We start from the raw sequence: 21378 nt of genomic DNA on the forward strand, positions 1-21378 counted from the left end.
AAGACTTTTGTCTAAGCAAAGTCAGACCTTACTGTCCTAATTAAATAATTATAAATCAAGGCATGATCATCTTTTATTTTGCTAAAATAAGCATAATCTAGAGGCCTTTGCCTTTCATATAAGCCACTTCTGATACCAAATAATCCACTAGAAGTCAAGTTACTTTTTGTTGTTCCTAAAACTTGCATAGGCGACAAAGACTTTTGGTGAATGAGTGAGACGCATTTAAAAAAACACACACCAAAAGACAAGCATATTTAAGACTTCGTGTTGGAAAATAAATACTTTTCTGTCATTGAAAAACTATTTACACAGTAGAAAGCACAAGTATATAGAAGTATGTAAATGTGTGCATACATGTGTTGATGTGTGTGTAAAAGAGAGAGGTTATTTGTAATTTCCTTTTGCAGTTCTGGCCAATCGACAGTTTTGCATTTTGTCCTTGGTATACAGTCTAGGTTTGGCCTGAGATCTCCATATGGTTTGGTGGGATCTTGGGAGGGCTCCATTTTTATAAATGAGGAGCAGTCATGTGTGTGTGTGTTTGCATTGTCTATATGTGGGTAATGATTGTCTATGCATATGTGTGACAGGACTCTAGTGGCATCCACACGCTCTGACCACCATGTTGCGGTATTTCTTCAGGATGACGTTAGAGCTGTCGTCAAAATACAGGACGGAGATGGCGTGGAGTTGTGTAGGAGCGCAACACGGTTTTGGAACTGTTTCAGGGTTGATGAAGTGAACCTGAGATTAAAAAAAAAAAAAGACAAAGTCACAAAGTGTACAATGTATTTTTTCTTGTGTGTCCTAAATCGTAAGCAAATATCTAAACTGGATGATTAAAGTGTGTGAATATGCACACGGTTAACAATTTTATGTAGAATCTACAGTGACTTAATGTAAATCGATTCCAGCAAATTACTGTATTTACATTTACAGCACTATTTAATTTACTCAGTACGTATTTACAGCATTGTATATTTTTAATTTATACTAATATTAATTTTCACAATGCAACTTTAAATTACAGTAACATACTGCATAACTGTCTTACAGTAAGATTAAGTTCATATTACAGCTCAGTTTACTAGTAACTTACTGTAAATCAATTACTGTAAATCAAATACAGCATTTGCATTTACAGTACCATTTAACTTTCTGTGTATGTATTTACAGCATTGCATATCTTTACTGTAAAATATACAATGTTTTCACAATGCATCTTTAAATTACAGTAACATACTGCGTAACTGTCCTGCAGTAAGATTCAGATCATATTACAGTTCAGTTTGCCAGTAACTTACTGTAAATCAATAACTGCAATTATTTACATTGTATTTACATTTACAGCACCAATTACCTTACTGTGTGTGTATTTACAGCATTGTATATGTTTACATGTAAAATATACAGTAATTTTCACAATGAAACTATAAATTACAGTAACATACTGAATAACTCTCTTACAGTAAAATTCTGTTAATATCACAGTTAAATGCTGTGTAATTTACATAAATTTGTCAACAAAACAAACCATCATTATACAATGACTTACCCTTACCTGCCTAGTTAACCTAATTATAGCCTTTAAATGTCTCTTTAAGCTGAATATTAGAATCTATAAAAATATCTGGTAAAATATTATCAATAGAAATCAGTTATTACAAATGAATTATTAAAACTATTATGTTTAGAAATGTGTAGGAAAAAATCTTCTCAAAATTGGGGAAAATATACAGGGGGGCTAATAATTCTGACCTCAACTGTATACATCCTATTATAACCTACTATTATGTGGAAAAAAACAGTGATCAAATTTGCTGGTATTTTCAAAAAGGGCCTGTTCACATATTCCGGAAAATTGCTGGTAATTGTCCAGAAAGAGCTGTACGTGTGAAAGGGGCTAATGATTTTTGCAAGAAAAAAGATTACAACTGGAATTTGTGATGGTCACAGCAGTCAAAAAGGAGTATGAAGTGTGGAGTCAAAAGGTGGGCATTTTACCTTTACCTTTACAGACATCTGTCCACACTTTGGATTCATTCTTTCCACAGTTTGACGATGAACATTATGTTCTCCACCAGGCTCAATTAAACGAAACTTTATATCATCATTGAAGTGATCTTTAGACATATTCTACCGCCACACAACATGCTCAAGTCTTTTAATTATTTCTTTTGATGATGAATTGGTCACTTCAGTATGGTGATGCATTGCTGCCACACACATATTATTCATATCCCTTAAGAATGTCATAATAAATATTCTCATTAAAATAATTTTAAAATAAAAATCTTTTCTCATTAAAATGACATCTTTAACCATAAAAACAAAATGTTATCTTCTCAAAGCTAATTATTTCTGCTAATAACGAGATGTTGTTTGGTTAAAACGATATAATTATCTCGTTAAAACGACATATTTTTCTTGTTAATTCAACTTAATTGTCTCATTAAAATGTCAATTTTCTTGTTAGAACAACATCTTTTTCTCGTTAAAACGAGATCTTTCATACATGACGTGACCATCTTGTTGGAATAATCAAACGGGTAAAAAAATCTACCTTTTTTTCAAGATAAGGCACATTTAAATTGGTTAACTGGACTTTCCCCTCTGTTTAAAACACACCAACATTTTATCAACATCCAAGTTATTTCCACTCTATCATTATCAACATGTGAACACTATGTCAGCATCTTAAACATCTGATATTATACAGATGAAAGAATCAAACTGATCTATAGGAAACAGCATTTGTCTACATTATAAAGCGAAAAGATCAAGCCAGGCTCATTCTGAGTACGTACTTCCATATGCTTTACTGGAGAGCGACTTTTTTTTGCAGTTTTTGAGAATCTGCCGGAGGCCACTGTGTAAACTTTTTGAGATCTCAAATTTCTCTCATAAGTGCCATTGCACCAGAGGCCACGGTCGACTGACTGACTGACTGACCAATCACCCCACCCATCCCTAAACCCAACCGATAATGTTTTTAAAAGCACAGATAGGCCTTCTCAACCTACTTTCCTAAACCCAGCCGGCGGTGTTTTAAAAGCAATCCAGAAAAAGAAAAGCCCTCATTACGGTCAACTCCGTTCTGTTTCTTAAATCCTCCGACATATGCAGCGAGCCACTGGACAAACTTGTAATAGCGGAAAATTCATCCATATGGAGGTAAGCAGTCAGCTGGTAGGTGTAAAAAGGAACAACGTCATACCGCCCTGTAGCATTCGTTTTAAGATGAAAGGCAGCCATACGTACTTCTAGCTACATAATGCACAATCCCCAGAAATGATTATAGAACTACGTTTCAGAATAAGCCTATGTTGGAAAAGATGTTGTTTTAATGACATAATATCTTGCTATTACAAGAAAATATGTTGTTTCAATAAAAATAATCTCGTTATTATGAGAAAAGTTGTTTTAATGAGAAAAGATTTCATTTTTATGATATAATTGAGTTTTAAATAGTAATATGTGTTTGGCAGCAATGTGTCACCATACTGCAACGCTTTCAGTTCAAAATTTCTTAAAGATAATCATCTCGAAATACAGATCCGTAACTTGTTTGAACTGGTGGTCAATTTAAGCAGCAGTGTTGAAACAATGAATCTTCATAGTATCCAGTCCTATTGAGCTTTTGTCTTTTGTGGACGACCAGCCTTTCTGGGGGCTTGAATGAGTTACTGACATTGTAAAGATGCAATATTCAAGAAATCATAGATCTGGAAGGACCATCGTCTCTTCTACACTGTAAAAATATCTGTTAATTAACAGTTTTAGTATTTTGTGATTCAGAAATGTTTTGGGTTTATTTTATCTATTGGGATTTGCATTATGGGATGTTAATATCTGCTCTGTCGACTTTTGATGTTGAAAATTCTCTACTAAACAGTTTTACAAAGTGACTTTTATTGACATTTTAGTAGTTTAAAATAATGTAATGTATAAAAAAATAATATATAGACCGATGAGTGTGTAACATAACAGAAAATGTACTGGGAGTTTATTACAATTTTTTTGTACCATAATATACAACACCAACATAAAACACCAATATACAACATTTTATTAAAAATTTTATAAAAAGTCACTTTTTCGAACTTTTCAAGGAAGAGGTTATTGAAAGAAAGATCATTCAAAAGCATAAATAAATGGCATAAAATAAAAAATGAAACATGAATCACAAAATACAGAAAACTTTTTTGTGTATGACTGAAAGTGTCTCCCTTTGGGAAATACCACCAAATTACCAACAATAAATTTCAGGATATAATTACTGTATATCCTGTTAGTATATATCAAAAAAAACTAAGCAGTGCTGTCAAAATGAGGGAAATAATTGCTCTAATTTTGTTCTCCACTGTAAATACATGCACAAAATAAATAAATAAACAAAAACAGGTAAAGTGTGGACAGTGACAGGCTTACCAATGTCTGCACAATGGCGTGGTTTGTGGCATTCATGTAGGAGTTGAGAGGAAAGGCACATTCTCCCATGCAATAATATGCAGCATATCCTTCAGGAGCTATAATCCAATCCTGAAAGATGGACAGAGCACATAAAAGTCAACCTTGAGTTAGAACTTTCCCAACCAAACACAGTTGAAGGCGTATACTGTGAACAGAAAGATATTAAACTGCAATCATATTCCTCACATGTATTAAAGTATGGGGGTACGTTTAAAATGATTGTTTACACAAAACTGAAAGTGCTCTCTGTTATTGTGCTCTTAAGTAATGGAATTTATTTTTTCCGGTTGATGATGACGTTGTACAAGAACACAAGCAAGATCACTTATTGAGAAATAGCTATTGTGATGCCTGTCAGATGGACAATGGCATCATCTATCATCTTAACCTACTGTATACTGTTCAGTTAACAATCATTCACCATGTCATTAGTGATGCGGCTGGTAGCAGATATAAAGCCCTATCAGCCTTTGAACGTTTAATGACGGAGTTTAATGCAGAATTTTTTATGACAAGTTTAATCACATAATTTTTGTATTAAATCAGAAAGCATCTGAATTCTGTTTGTGTTTCCTTCGAATATGACTTTGGTCAGATTAAGTACATCAAGAATCCTATTTACATTAAATGATTCTTAATAGGGCTAAGATGATTAGTGGTTTGAGACTGCAATGCATTTTGACTCTCTAGAATTGATTCTGTGTTTAGTTTTTAATAGCATCCATTTCAGATGGTGCTCTGTGCTAGGTTTTAACACCAGATGGCTCTCTAGGCTACAGAAGATGGCACTCTAGGTTAGTTTTTAAAAGCAAAAGGCATGCTAGGCAAAAATTTAACAGCAGATGGTGCACGAGGCTAGTTTTTAAACAGTATGCATCCTAGACTAGTTTTTAACAGCAGATAGTGTACTAGGCTTGTTTTTAACAGCGTATAGTGCTCTAGGTTAGTTTCTAACAACAGATGGTGCTCTAGACTAGTTTTTTACAGCTTATGGCGCTCTAGGTTAGTTTTTAACAGCAGATGGCACTCTAGGTTAGTTTTTAACAGCAGATGGTGCTCTAGGGTAGTTTCTAACAACAGATGGTGCTCTAGACTAGTTTTTTACAGCTTATGGCGCTCTAGGTTAGTTTTTAACAGCAGATGGCGCCCTAGGTTAGATTTTTAACAGCAGATGGCGCTCTAGGTTAGTTTCTAACAACAGATGGTGCTCTAGACTAGTTTTTTACAGCTTATGGCGCTCTAGGTTAGTTTTTAACAGCAGATGGCGCTCTAGGTTAGTTTTTAACAGCAGATGGTGCTCTAGGGTAGTTTTTAACAGCAGATGGTGATCTAGGCTAGTTTTTAACAACAGATGGTACTCTAGGATAGTTTTTAACAGCAGATGGTACTCTAGGATAGTTTTTAACAGCAGATGGTGCTCTAGGGTAGTTTTTAACAGCAGATGGTGCTCTAGGCTAGTTTTTAACAGCAGATGATGCTCTAGGCTAGCTTTTAACAACAGAAGATGTTCTAGGCTAGTTTTTAACAGCAGATGGAGCTCTAGGCTAGTTTTTAATAACAGATGGTGCTCCAGGCTAGTTTTTAACAGCAGATGGTGCTCTAGGCTAGTTTTTAATAACAGAAGATGCTCTAGGCTAGTTTTTAACAGCAGAAGGTGCTCTAGACTAGTTTTTAACAGCAGATGGTGCTCTAGGCTAGTTTTTAACAACAGATGGTACTCTAGGGTAGTTTTTAACAGCAGATGGTGCTCTAGGGTAGTTTTTAACAGCAGCATGGAGCTCTAGGCTAGTTTTTAACAACAGATGGTGCGCCCTAGGCTAGTTTTTAACAACAGATGGTGCTCTAGGCTAGTTTTTAACAGCAGATGGAGCTCTAGGCTAGTTTTTAAAAACAGATGGTGCTCCAGGCTAGTTTTTAACAGCAGATGGTGCTCTAGGCTAGTTTTTTACAACAGATGGTGCTCTAGGCTAGTTTTTAACAACAGAAGATGCTCTAGGCCAGTTTTTAACACAAGATGGTACTCTAGGATAGTTTTTAACAGCGGATGATGCTCTAGGCTAGTTTTTAAAAGCAGAAGGTGCTCTAGGCTAGTTTTTAACAGCAGATGGTGCTCTAGGCTAGTTTTTAACAGCCAAAGGTGCTCTAGGCTAGTTTTTAACAGCAGATGGTGCTCTAGGCTAGTTTTTAACAACAGATGATGCTCTACGCTAGTTTTTAACAGCAAATGGCACTCTAGGCTAGTTTTTAACTGCAGCATGGAGCTCTAGACTAGTTTTTAACTGCAGCATGGAGCTCTAAGCTAGGTTTTAACAGCAGATGGTGCTCTAGGCTAGTTTTTAACTGCAGCATGGAGCTCTAGGCTAGTTTTTAACTGCAGATGGAGCTCTAGGCTAGGTTTTAACAGCAGATGGAGCTCTAGACTAAGTTTTGACAGCAGATGATGCTCTAGGCTAGTTTTTAACAGCAGATGGCACTCTAGGCTAATTGCTAGATGGCGTTGTAGACCAGTTTTTATCAGCAGATGGTGCTCTAGGCTAGTTTTTAACAGCATATGGTGCTCTAGGCTAGTTTTTAACAGCAGATGGCGCTCTAGGCTAGTTTTTAACAGCAGATGGTGCTCTAGACTACTTTTTAACAGCAGATGATACTCTAGGCTACTTTTTAAAAGCAGATGGTGCTTTAAACTACTTTTTAAAAGCAGATGGTGCTCTAGACTACTTTTTAACAGCAAGCGACACTCTAGGGTAGTTTTTAACAGCAGATGGTGCTCTAGACTAGTTTTTAACAGCAGATGATGCTCTAGACTACTTTTTAACAGCAGATAGTGCTTTAGACTAATTTTTAACAGCAGGCGACACTCTAGGGTAGTTTTTAATAGCAGATGGTGGGCTAGGCTAGGTTTTAACAGCAGATGGTACTCTAGGCTAGTTTTTAACTCTAGATTTATTGCCATTGACTAATTCACCCCTAATAGTATTGTCTTAATCATGTTAATGGCAGAATATTGTTGTCCATGTAAACATGCTCTGTAAAGGATTCAAAGGTGAATTGGAGGTAATATAAAGCCGTCCGTTAGAGCGAAGATCTCTGAGTCCCGTCCAGCTGTTCAGAGCCAGTGTTTATGTGTGTGATCCAGCAGGAGAGACAGATCTGCCACAGGTGGCAGGACTGAGGGTGTGTAAACAAAGGACACTCTGCTGTCTCTGCTCGTGCTCTTGAGGTAATGCAGCCTAATGGAGCTACACACACTCATAAAACGGCTTGAGCCATAAACATACAGAGAGATAAAGAGGAATGTGGAGTGAGATGGAGAAGGACCAGAGCTAACAGAGGAAAACTGCTAGAGGAATTAAAGTTGATCACACTGGCTTTTGGAATATTTTTTGCTGGTTTGTTGTTGTTTTGAACTGGGGGAATAAAGAAACTGCCGAAACCAGACTGACCAAAGAGACAAAACTATATCAACAAATGTTTAACTAATGTTAATTGTATACAATAATTGAATACATCCTACAATTGCATGTAACTGGGATTAAAATAACACTGCTTAAAATGTCATGATTTCAACTTGGACAAATGGCGAAGTTAATGTTGCAATTTATATATATATATTGCAATATGTTGCAATATTTTTGGTGCATTTAAACAAAACTGTTTTATTAAACAGTTATATCCATTAAAATATGAGTTTGGTTAACTAGCATCTTCAGGAATAGAAAAATAATAAATTTCAAGTAAAAATTAGCTATTGTAAAAAAAAATAAAAAAAAAATAAAAATCAAACTACATAATTTCAACAGAATTTAATATTTTTTAAGTTTATGGTTTTTTACATGTACAATTTTACACAGTAAAATTGCATTTAATATTTTCCCCCAACATATTAATCTGCGTGTACTAATTTTTGATTTGTGATTTTATTTTACTTTATTTATTTTCTTTTACATTACTTCCAATTTTAGATTTGGTACTGACTAATCTAATGTAAATACACGTATGTTTTTGCAAAGTGTCTTGTAGAAATTATTAATTTAAAAGAGAGATCTGTGAGGGATGTACTCATTTATACTAACCAGCACTAAAAAAATAACAAATATACAGTGGTGGACAGAGTACTGAAAAATCATACTTAAGTAAAAGTACCATTACTTGCTTAAGTAGACTAAAAGAATCCGTTTTAAATATTACTCAAAGTATGAATAAAAAGTAGATCTTTTAAAAGTACTCAAGAGTAGTAAGTATTACGCTGTGAAGAGCTGATACATTTACATGTAATTTGTGGATGTGTGTATAAGTAACATTCTGTAGTGCATTTAGTAGCAGGCAGACAATATCATAAGACGTTAATATTAGATTAGATTTAGGTTGTGATGTCAAGTAACCAAAATTCAATGTCTGGCTAGCATCTAAGGACAATTTTATTTTGGTGTCCAATAACGAGGTCAAATGACGTTGATGTTTGGTTAATTTTGGGTTGTGTTGCAAAATGACCAAAATCCAACGTCGAGCCAACATCTTTAACCAACATCACATTGACATCAAATACTGACATTTATTCCTCAGGTATGGCAACCAAAATTCAGCATCTGATTGACGTCATATTGGTGACGTCCACACAACGTCAAGTAGTAACATCATTAGACGTTGATATTTAGTTGATTTTAGGTTGGATGTTGGACATTGACGTCGACCTGACATTGAGTTCTGATGTAAATCCGATTTTTATTTCCAAACAAAATGCAATGTCCCACGACATTGGGGTACAACGTCAATCTGATGTCATGTTGACGTCTTGTTCCTGCTGGGTGTTTAAAGCCATTTTGGTCATCATACAGTAAACATCCATCATCTTCTCATCAGTGACGTGCATCTAAACAGTCTCTGGGTCAATGCGTGTAAAGATTTTAGACCTCTTCTTGGACACTTTTAATGTTTCCAAACAGTTTGCTGCAATTATAAAGCATGCATGTCTTGTGGTAGTTCATTATGAGGTGATTTACCTTGTATGTGTGATTTAATTGGACTGATTTTTCTAATCCCCATAGACAAGAAAAAATTGTGACTGCAGGTTGAGGGAAAGTAGTGGAGTAAAAGTTCCGATACTGCACTAAAAATGTACTCAAGGGAAAGTAAAAGTACACATTCTTAAAAATACTTAATAAATTTCAATTCCTGAGAAAAAACTACTCAATTACAATAGTTTGAGTAATTGTAATTTGTTACTTTACACCACTGTAAATATATAAAAGAATAGGTAAATAACATTAACAAAATCTAATATATGTAATAGATGGTTATCATACCTGCCATCCAAGGTCTCGAAAACTGACATACAGCTCATGTTTCTTACAGGCCTGCTTCTGGTCAGCACTGCTGTTTTCTGAAAACAAACAGAGAAACAGGATTAAGAAATGATCATCGCTGGTGATAAAGTGCAAACCTCAGAAAAAAATCAAAAGTCTGCCTGTCTGTTAGTAGAAGAGTAAACTATATGCCAATATAGTCAGTTTCCAAACAAATATAAACATGTACAGTGCTCCGCATAATTGAGCACAGCCCAATTTGAAAATGAATATTTGTATTAATTTCTTAGTGAATTTAGGCAATGTATTTTGGTCCATTTAAACAAAACAGATTTATTAAACAGATATATTTATTAAAATAATAATTTAGTCACCAAACATATTTAGAAATTGAAAGACAATATAATTAAATTCAAGCAAAATATTGCAAAAATAAGCTACAACCTACAAAATTTCAACTAATTTTTTTACATTTTTTTTGCTTCTCTTGATTTTTTCTTCTTTTTTTGTATTTAATATTTTTTTATAACTTATAAATTTGGGTGTACTAGTTTTTGGACCGTTATCATACGTTATTTTGATAGATAAGCTCCAGATTTGGCTTCACTACTGACTAATCTCAAATCTAATGTCAAATATAATATTGTATAGCTTCCTATTAAAAATAAGAATGTAAAAGATAAATTTGTGAGGGGTGTACTCTTATATGCTGAGCACTGTATAAATGTAATTAAAAACAAGTTGGGTAACAATTTATTTTGATGGTCCTTTTGTTGAATTTAGGTTACATTGCATCTACATACTCAAATGGACCATCAAAATAAAGTGTTAAGGCACTAGAACTTTGCCAAATTAAAGTTTAGCAGATATACACATTTAAAATGAACAGTTGTTCTCTTGTGGAGCTACATATTATTGATTCATCTGGTCCAAACGGGTGCAAATTATTCAATATAATTCAATTAAACTTTATTTTTATGATGTAGATTGTGCCAAAGCTTAACATTGACAATGAAAAGGGCATAAAAAGCCATAACAAGAACTCAGATTGTAGCAGAAGAGTAGGAATAGAATGGCCAGACTGGTTCGAGCTGATAGAAATGCAACTAACTTAGTTAACTACTAGTTATAACCGAGGTAGAAGAGCATCTCTGAACACACAATATGTCGAACCTTGAGGCAGATGGGCTACAGCAGCAGAAGCAACAACATGAAAGCATGAATCCATCCAGTCTTGTATCAATGCTTCAGGCTGGTGGTGGGGGGGATATTTTATTGGCACACTTTGGGACCATTAGTACCAACTGAGCATCGTGTCAACGTTACAGCCTACCTGAGTATTGTTGCTGACCATGTCCATCCCTTTATGACCACAGTGTACCCATCTTCTGATGGCTACTTCCAGCAAGATAATGTGCCATGTCAAAGCGCGAATCATCTCAGACTGGTTACTTGAACACGACAATGAGTTCACTGTACTCAAATGACCTCCACAGTCACCAAATCTCAATCTAATAGAGCACCTTTGGGATGTGGTGACATGGGAGATTCGCATCATGGATGTGCAGCTGGCAAATCTGCAGCAACTGTGTGATGCTATCATGTCAATATAGACCAAAATCTCTGAGTAATATTTAGTACCTTGCTGCATCTATGCCCCGAAGGATTAAGGCAGTTCGGAGGGCAAACTACGGTCCAACCCAGTACTAGTAAGGTGTACCTAATAAAGTGGCCGGTGAGTGTATACCTGACTTATAATGTGTGAAGAGTGTTAAAGCTAACTCTGAACTGTGAGAAGACTGATAAATATGAGGACAAGGTCACTGATGCTGTCCAGATTCCTTGAAACCCTCATATGCCTATGCAGTACATTGACCCAAATTCATTTAATAGCCATTTAACACTGTAATGCTATTACTGTGCAAAATGACCTGCAGAGAATTACACACTAATAGGAACCACATGAACACACACTAGCACACAAACGCTTTATCTCCAGTTCTCTTTTGCCTTAAAGGAACAGTTCACCTTGAAATTGAATTAAATTGTTTTTACTCAGTCTCGTGTTGATGCAAACTCTGCAAAGCTAATAAAAACCCAATAAATGAAGAGAACTCAAACCAACTGAGTACTGTAAAACCCAATGAGTTAAGGCAACTCAAACCGTTTGAGGAAACTGATTGCAAGAAACCATTTGAGTTAAAAAACTAATCTGGAAAAACTAAGGACTGTGAACTTACTCCATTTAAGTTGAAGTAATGAGGTATTTAATTAACTCATTACCTTCAACACTGAGTTCAAAACTCTTTTCAAATAAGTAGAATTAACTTCCAATCAATTATGAGTTAACTACACTCATTTCATTTGATAAAGTTGTCTGTTGGGTTTTACAATGTAGTAGCAATTCAGGGAACAAAAAAAAGCCAGTGTTTAGTCGTTTAGTCCTACCCTGTGAGATTGTCCTACCTCCCATTTAAAACGTAGGAAGCACATTTTGATGACGTAATAATCTACCCATTAGATTTTGCTACCAGTGTAAATTTTTAATGTGGGTTAGTGTGATATGAAGCTGTAATATCTCCCTAACCTACCTAATGCCTAACCCCAACCTCAGAACCATTAAAATACAGTGTTGGCAGCACAATCTGACGGGGGAAATTGCATTGCACACAAATACACAGTCAGCATAAAAGCATCTAGAATACTAGGATTTGGATAATGTACGTTCCATTAGTGTGGCTTTGTATTAATAATATTAAAAGTAATTATTAGTTTTTCCTCCATAGATTAATCCATTTTCTTCAGAAAAAACTTCAATGTACCATCAAGAGCCTCAGATTTTAATTTAGTTTTGTTTGGAGAGTTTTTCATATATTTTTTTTTACTCTCACAGTGTCATTGAATTACATTTTATAACTCAAAGAAATAATTTCTTATATGTTTTACTGAAGAAAAAGAAGGGTCACACTTTATTTTAATGGTTCATTTGTTGAATTTAAGTTACATTGCATCTACATGTCAACTAATTCTCATTAGATTATAAGTAGACTGTTAGGTTGGTGTTAGGGTTAGGGTTAGGGTTAGTGTAAGTTGACGTGTACTTGCAAAGTTTCTTACAGTCAGTTAAATGTCTGTTGAAGGAGCAGTATCAACAGATATTAAGCAAACAGTCTACTAATACTCAAATGAACCATATTAACATCTCCTTTTTTCTGTGAACTATCCATTTAAAATATGTTTTGTAGCTAGAGCTATGAAGACACTCTTTAAAACAGCTCATCTTGTGTTTTATTTCAATGACATGTCAGCATGGAGGTTTAGAACTACATAATCGCGAATAAATTTAGACAAAAATGACATTTTTTGTGTTGTGTTACATCATCCCGGTTTCCATCAGCCTGTGTTAAGGAGCCCCTATTATGCATTTAAAATGTCATATTTTGGTTTTGGGGGTCTCCAACAACAGTCTGATATGCATGCAAGGTCAAAAAACACTTTCATTGTCTTATAATATGCATTTATTTTTACCCTAATTATCCCAACAACTCCCATATGATTCGTTTAGCGATTCATTTTTATTCCAAACCCCTCCTTAGCACGATGCAAATCTGCGCTGATTGGTCCGATGACCCAGTCTGTTGTGATTGGTCGACTGTGTTCATTTTGAGACAGAGAGGAATGCCCACCACAGCCTATCAACAATTTTGAAGTAGTTAGAGAGCAAAGTGAGCCCAATGCAGGAGTGCATTAAAGCAGTGCAGTTTAACACCAGTAAAACAGTGACACACATTCAGTATTAATCCACACATCAACTGTTTTTTTTTACGCATATCTAATAGGTGATTTAAACTAAAGGAAGAAAAAGTACACTTTAACACATTTAAACAATAAAACATGTTAAAGAAATAATATTCTTTACGAGTATACTTTGAACTCAATAAAAGTAACATTTATTTAAACATTTATTATAATAATTTATGAGAAATTTAATTTGTTGAACTTTACTTTGATCCTCCAAAACTATATTAAATTTCCTATTTACATTCATTGTCTAGATATTACATTAGCAAATATTTATTGTAACTTAAAATCTACTTTTTTCTTGATGTCATACTTTTTATATATCTCTTTGATGCCAAAGTTGCCTTGCCTTGCCTAAAATATCAAATAACATTTAAGAAAATGTACAATACTTGTGCTTTAGTATAATAGATGATGTCTTTATAAAGCAAGTATAAAAAGTGTGCATAACACTTCACTTTTTCCACATTTTATGTTACAGCCTTATTCTACAATGGATTCAATTCATTTATTTCCTCAAAATTCTACACACAATACCCCATAATGACAATGTGAAAAAATACTTTTTGAAATAGTTTCAAATTTATTAAAAATAAAAAACCTGAAAAGTCCCATGTACATGAGTATTCACAGCCTTTGCTCAATACTTTGTTGATCCACCTTTAGTAGCAATTACAGCCTCGAGTGTTTTTAAATATGATGCAAGCTTGGCACACCTGGCTCTGGCTGGGCCACTCAAGGACATTCCCCGAGTTGTTGTAAGGCCACTCCATTGATATTTTGGCGGTGTGCTTTGGGTCATTGTCCTGCTGGAAGATGAACCGTTGCCCCAGTGTGAGGTCAAGAGCACTCTGAAGCAGGTTTTCATTCAGGATGTCTCTGTACATTGCTGCATTCATCTTTCCCTCTATTCTGATTAATCTTCCAGTTCCTGCTGCTGAAAAACATCCCCACAGCATGATGCTGCCACCACCATGCTTCACTATAGGGATGGTATTAGCCTGGTGATGAGCGGTGCCTGGTTTTTCCCAACGTAATGCCTGGCATTCACTCCAAAGAGTTCAAATTTAGCCTCATCAGACCAGAGACCTTTGTTTCATATGGTCTAAGAGTCCTTCAGATACCTTTTGGCAAATTCCAGACAGGGAGTGGCTTCCCTCTGTCCACTCTACCATACAGGCCTGATTAGTGGAATGCTGCACAGATGGTTGTCCTTTTGTAAGGTACTCCTCTCCCCACAAAAGACCGATGGAGCTCAGACAGAGTGACCATTGGGTTATTGATCACCTCCCTGACTAAGGCCCTTCTCCCCCGATCACTCAGCTTGGATGGCCGGCCAGCTCCGTCCAGTCCTGGTGGTTCTACTTATGGATGGAGGTCACTGTGCTCATTGGAACTTTCAGAACAGCAGAAATTGTTCTGTAACCTTCCTCAGCCTTGTGCCTCGAGACAATCCTGTCTCGGAGGTCTACAGACAATTCCTTTGTCTTCATGCTTAGTTTGTGCTTTGACATGCACTATCAACCCTGGGCCCTTATATAGACAGGTGTATGCTTTTTCAAATAATGTCCAATCAACTGAATTTACCACAGGTGAACTCCAATTAAGCTGCTGAAACATCTCAAGAATGATCAGTGGAAACAGAATGTTCCTGAGCTCAATTTAAAGTTTCATGGCAAAGGCTGTGAATACTTATGTACATGTGATTTTTCAGCTTTTTATTTTTAATAAATTTGTAACAATTTCAAAAAATATTTCTTCACATTGTCATTATGGGGTATTGTGTGTAGAATTTTAAGGAAATAAATGAATTTAATCCATTTTGGAATAAGGCTGTAACATAAAAAATGTGGAAAAAGTGAAGCACTATGAATACTTTCCGGATGCACTGTATATTTGTTTTGAAACAGTATTTTTTTCAATAAGATCATTGAAAATAGTATACAATGTGTATTAAATATATTGGGAATTTTCAGTACATTACAAGTTTGCATAATAACTAATACATTACAAGGAAAGTCCTAATTCTTTTAGCATATATTATAAATAATGCTTTTTCCATATATATATATATATATATATATATTATAAAATTTTTAATTTTGTTTTTTATTTTAGGGGTGGCACGGAATTATACTAAGTTCCTTTCTCTCTGTTTGGTCTTACTGTACGTCTTTCTTCACCTGCCTCCTTCAATACATGTCAGCCACACACACCTGCAATATTGGCTACACGCAGTGCCTCCTGGCCCTTGGCGGTTTTGGAGCGGTTGGGATTGCGCTGCTTGTTTCCGCCCTGAGCGGAGCGGATGCTGCGGATGTGGACCTCCGTGGCTTTGAAGAAGGCCACCATGAAGGGCTGTTTGCTCTGAGGGCCACTGCGCCCCACCAGTCCCGCCACCCAGGGGTTCACACTCTGACCTGCAGGGGGAGGCAGAGAGAATTTTCACAATTCATCATTTATTCACAACAATCATTTATTATGCTGAGATTTGAGAGGAAAGAAATACATCTTGAGATTGTTAGTGGAAATGTTGACAGGTACAAATCCCTGAGGGAAAGCAGTGATGTGAAGTTATGTGAGGTAAGCTATTTCTGCAACAGAATATATTGACTTCTATTATGAATTTGTAATTGCAACTTTACATCAAGAAATTTTTGTTAAAGGGGAACAATTATACCTCTATTTACAAAATCTAAAATAAGTCTCCGATGTCCTTAGAGTGCGTATGTGAAATTTTAGCTCAAAAAAAATTTCCCACAACTAATGTTTTATAACTCTTTGTCAGACCATGTGTGCCATTTTTGTGACTGTCGCTTTAAATTAAAAAAAGAAATTATGCTCTTTTTCAAAAGAGGGCTGAGCTTCACATGCCTGTGTGTCAGCATAGTAGCAGATTCGAAAAGTGAAACTAACATCCTATGCTAATGAGGGAGAGATCCTCACTAATGGGCGGGATTTTCCCCCTCCCATTCTTCTCCAAATTCTGAATTCACACCTCACAATTCTGAACTCTGCCACACAATTTATCAACTTCTCTTAGCATATTTTGTGATTGTCAAACATTTCGGTCAATTATCAATAAATACTTTTTGAACCACATTTTGTCACATGCTGAGTTTATGTATTCAATTAATTTTTTCCCAAATTTAAGGGCTCTATTTTAACAATCTAGGCGCAAAGTCTAAAGAACATGGAGCAAAAGCTTTAAGAGTGTGTCCGAATACACTATAATCATATATATCCACTATATATTTGCTATATTAAGGATGGAAAAATGGTCTAACAGGGTTGAGCTTATTCTCTTAATGATTTATGGCTGTGTTTTAAGCATAAAGTGCATTAAACTAATCAGAGTCTAATCTCCCATTCCCTTTAAGAGTCAGTTGCATCACACCATGACACATTTGCTATTCACATGGTGGACTTTGTAAGTAGAAAAACTGAACCCTTCGCTAGCGAGAAAACAGTTTAACAGAGCATCTGCAGCGAGGATAAAGAATGAGAATCCTCCATTCTGCATTTTTACTTTCTCTTTCTCTTTACTTTTACTCTTTACTCCTTTACTTTCGTGTATAAGGAAAATGTGTTGTACACAATCCACTGAAGACATCCATCAGCCTACATATATAATTTTGTTTGTTAAGCGCAAAGATTTGTTTCAAAACTATTTCTAAATTCAGTTCTAATTTCCAGCAAACAAATAAATGAACAATAATAATGAAGTGTGGTTATATCCCAAATACACATCCTATTCTTATGCCCCATATAGTGACGCATACATCTCAACAGGTAGAATAAAATAGAGCCCAAAATGTTTAATGTCTTCTCCAATCTGAATTTGCATCTTGCAGTTCAGTTTTTTTCTCACAATTTCTCACAATTCTGACCTTTTAAGTAATAACATTCATTTTCCTTTGACTTAGTCCCTTATTTATCAGGGGTCGCCACAGTGGAAAGATTTGTCAACTTATCCAGCATATGTTTTACGCAGCAGATGCCCTTTCAGCCACAACACAGTGCTGGGAAACATCCATACACACTCATTCACACACACATTAATACATTATGATTTAGTTTATTCAAATACCTTTGGACAGAGGGTGAAACTGGAGCACCCAGAGGAAACCCACAAGAACATGGGGAGAACATGCAAACTCCACACAGAAATGCCAGCTGGCCCGCCCAAAGTAATAAAATTACTATTAAAATCTATATTATTTTTATTCTCAGGTTACAATTAGGTTCCATATTTACAGAAAACATCCCACATATCACTCAACAGAACCCTTTAGCGATCCTTTAATTTAGCACAGCCCTGTAGCCTAACAAATCATATGCCATACATTATATAACAATCACTTTATACCTTCAACAGCTACAGTTAAATGAACACAACATTGTAAGAGCGCGCGTGTGTGTGTCTGTGTGTGTGTGTTCTCCAAGAATATGCAACTACTCATGTTTATTTTGTGTAATCTCTCCCGCTCTCAAAAGAGCTTTTAGTTCCCTGTTTACTCAGAAAATTCCAGCACTTACATCTGTTTCTGTCTCTGTGGCATTCTGGACTCCTTTTACCTACACAGCGGCTTTAATGTGCGTGTGTATGAGTGTGTGTTTCTTAAAAAGAGGGAGGAATGCTCTCTCTGTCTCCGCGCCGAGGTAAAGCCGGGTTGCCGGTTGCCTACAGCGGCAGGGCAGGCGTCCCGCTAGCATGTCTCGACAGGCTTGCAGATCTACGCGAGCCCCATAATACACTGCACCTGTTTTCATGCTAACACTTAAAACCTGTAACATCCTGTACACACACACACACACACACACCTTCTTACTCACACAGCTACGCTATGCTACACTCCCACTGCGGCTGGAATAAAGTATGAGAGTGAGAAAACACTGGAGCTTCAGCTCTGCATTACTTTGAACTTCTGCAGACTAAGCTGATGTCAGACTAAACTCCAGTGTTTTCTGTTCAGCTCCAGACTAAATCCAGACATTGCAGGTTGATAGAGGGAAAACATCAATAGATTTCACCGTACATGTGCAAAAAAATACTAAACATTGGATGGAGTCAGTTTTTTTTATTTATCTAAAAGGAAGGAAGAGTAGGGGTGGAAGGGGGATTCTTCAAGGCGAAGATAACTGAGGTAAGAAACTGAGGTTTTTTTTAGTGACTTAGGAATCATCTGATTGGTGAATCATGTGTTAGCTAATGAGGAACCAGCCGTGGTCAATCATAAGCATGCGATCCTCTCAATATTAGTTTATAAATAAACCACAGATTGTTTTAAATGTATATAATCAGGCACATTATGTTTGAACATATCCCTCAGTAAAAATCTTCAGAATACAGATTTAAATTACACTGTGAAGTTTGATATATGTAAGAGCTGCTGAAGAGAAGATAATTCAACATTTTTTGCTTAATAGAATTTTTTTCAACACATTTGTAAACAGAAATAGCTTTCTTTTGTCTTTGCCAAGATGACAGTACATAATATTTTATTAGCTATTTTACAAGAAACAAGTATTCAGCTTAAACTGCAATTTAAAAGGCTTAAGTAGGTTAATATGTTAATTAGGCAAGTTAGGTTAGTTAGGCAAGTCATTGGATAACAGTAGACTTGCCTGGATAACAGTGGAAGCATGAATAACAACATGGATAACAATTTCTGTAGACAATCAGAATTAACAGCACCCTGTTTATTTTTTTCCCCAATTTCTGTTTAACAGAGAGAAGATTTTTTCAACACATTTCTAAACATACTAGTTTTAATAACTCATTTCTAATCACTGATTTATTTTATCTTTGCCATGACGACAGTAAATAATATTTTATTAGATATCTATAGAAGATACACTTCTATACAGCTTAAAGTTACAAAGGCTTAACTAGGTTAATTAGGTTAACAAGGCAGGTTAGGGTAATTAGGCAAGTTATTGTTTAATGATGGTTTGTTCTGTAGACTATCAAACAAAAATATACCTGAAAGGGGCTAATAATTTTGACCTTAAAATGTTTTTTAAAAAATTAAAAACTGCTTTTATTCTAGCTGAAATAAAACAAATAAGACTTTCTCCAAAAGAAAAAAATATTATCAGACATACTGTGAAAATTTCCGTGCTCTGTTAAATATCATTTGGGAAATATTTAAAAAAGAAAAAAAAAGGGGGGATAATAATTTTGACTTCAACTCTATATATTTTTAAAGAGGCTAATATTATTGTTTTTAAAATTGTTTTTAAAAAAATAAAAACTACTTATATTTAAATTAAAATACGACTTTCTCCAAAAGAAAAAAACATCTATTTATAATGTATAATTTATAATGTATAATAAAATGTATTATTATGATGTATAATTTATAAAGTATAATAAAAATGTTTAATTTTCTTGTCAATTAGACATCATTGGGCAAATAGAAATTTGACAGGTGGGCTAATTATTGGGACTTACTGTAAATGTGGATGTATGGGGAAAAACTAATTATGAGAAAACCACTTTTTAAAAATATATATTGCAATTATAGACACAAAACAAAGGTTATAAAACACTTAAAGGTTATAAAAACTTAAATGCTTAACATTAAACTGAAAAGTTTAACTTTTTCAATCTTGCCTTGCCTTGCCTTGCCTTGCCTAATTTTATCAATATTTTATCAAAATATATATTGCAATATAGACACAAAACAAAGGTTATAAAACACTTAAAGGTTATAAAAACTTAAATGCTTAACATTAAACTGAAAAGTTTAACAAAGTTTCACATTATGAAAGTACAAAACGCCCACTGAAGCGAACCACTTTGATGACAGACTTCAGCTAATGATGATGACAGACTTTTTTGATGCATCTGCTGGAATTTATCAATTTTTTTCAGTAAATGTGTTTCCATTGTATTTTTTCCTAAATTTACCCACATCTTGGCATTCCCAGTCAGCATTTTGATGCAATGTATCAAAATGTGGATAAAAACATAGCTAGTGTATTGTTGTGCATGTTCTGTGCACAACAATGTGCTCTCTGAGATTTGTGAATGCGTTTCTCATCTGCTCACCATCCAAACTCTCCAGAGCCAGCTGCAGGCCCAGGTTACGGCCCGGGTTCAGCACCCAGTGGTTACTAGTGACTGTGATGTCAAAAACCAGCCACCCCTCTTCTGCTGCCCAGATCACCCGCGAGTCCAGCAGGAACAAATCTGAATCCCTGATGGACAGACAGACAGAGAGAGAGAGAAGATGATACTGAAGTAAAGACCAGCGTAACACATCAAACATAACACACATATCAAGTCATTACAGCATGAAGGGAAGATACTGATATCCGTAATACTGTCACGTGGCCTTTTTGTGCAAATTTTACATTCTATGATATTTTATGGGGCAGCAAGGTGGTGCAGTGGGTAGCACAATCGCCTCACAGCAGTAAGGTTGCTGGGACGAACCCCGGCTGGGTCAGTTGGCGTTTCTATGTGGAGTTTGCATGTCCTCTCTGTGTTCATGTGGGTTTCCACCGGTTGCTCCAGTTTGCCCCACAGTCCAAAGACATGCGCAATAGGTGAATTGAATAAGCTAAATTGACTGTAGTGTATGAGTGTGTATGGATGTTTCCCGGTGTTGGGTTGCAGCTAGAAGGGCATCCGCTGTATAAAACATATGCAGCATGAGTTGGCTGTTCATTCCGCTGTGGCGACCCTAGATTAATAAAGGGACTAAACCGTAAAGAAAATGAATGAATGAAATTGAAAAATAAAATTTCCTTCAAAAGTGAAAATGTACATGTTTTTTACTCGCTCACA

General features: G+C 35.5%; 1 protein-coding gene across 1 annotated transcript in view; it reads right to left on the minus strand.

Annotated features, from left to right (window-relative positions):
• Positions 1 to 252: 252 nt before the first annotated feature.
• Positions 253 to 21378, minus strand: part of bmp7b (bone morphogenetic protein 7b) — a 103778-nt gene continuing 82652 nt past the window's right edge. Inside the window, exons 3-7 of the mRNA XM_056449524.1 lie at positions 20638 to 20786; positions 15797 to 16000; positions 9780 to 9856; positions 4435 to 4545; positions 253 to 747 (exon numbers count right to left, since the gene is read on the minus strand). Of these exons, the coding sequence (XP_056305499.1) occupies positions 598 to 747; positions 4435 to 4545; positions 9780 to 9856; positions 15797 to 16000; positions 20638 to 20786 (691 nt within the window). The 3' untranslated portion in view covers positions 253 to 597. The remainder of the gene's footprint in view (positions 748 to 4434; positions 4546 to 9779; positions 9857 to 15796; positions 16001 to 20637; positions 20787 to 21378) is intronic.

The sequence above is a fragment of the Danio aesculapii genome, chromosome 23, assembly GCF_903798145.1.
Source record: "Danio aesculapii chromosome 23, fDanAes4.1, whole genome shotgun sequence".
NCBI classification, from domain to species: domain Eukaryota; kingdom Metazoa; phylum Chordata; class Actinopteri; order Cypriniformes; family Danionidae; genus Danio; species Danio aesculapii.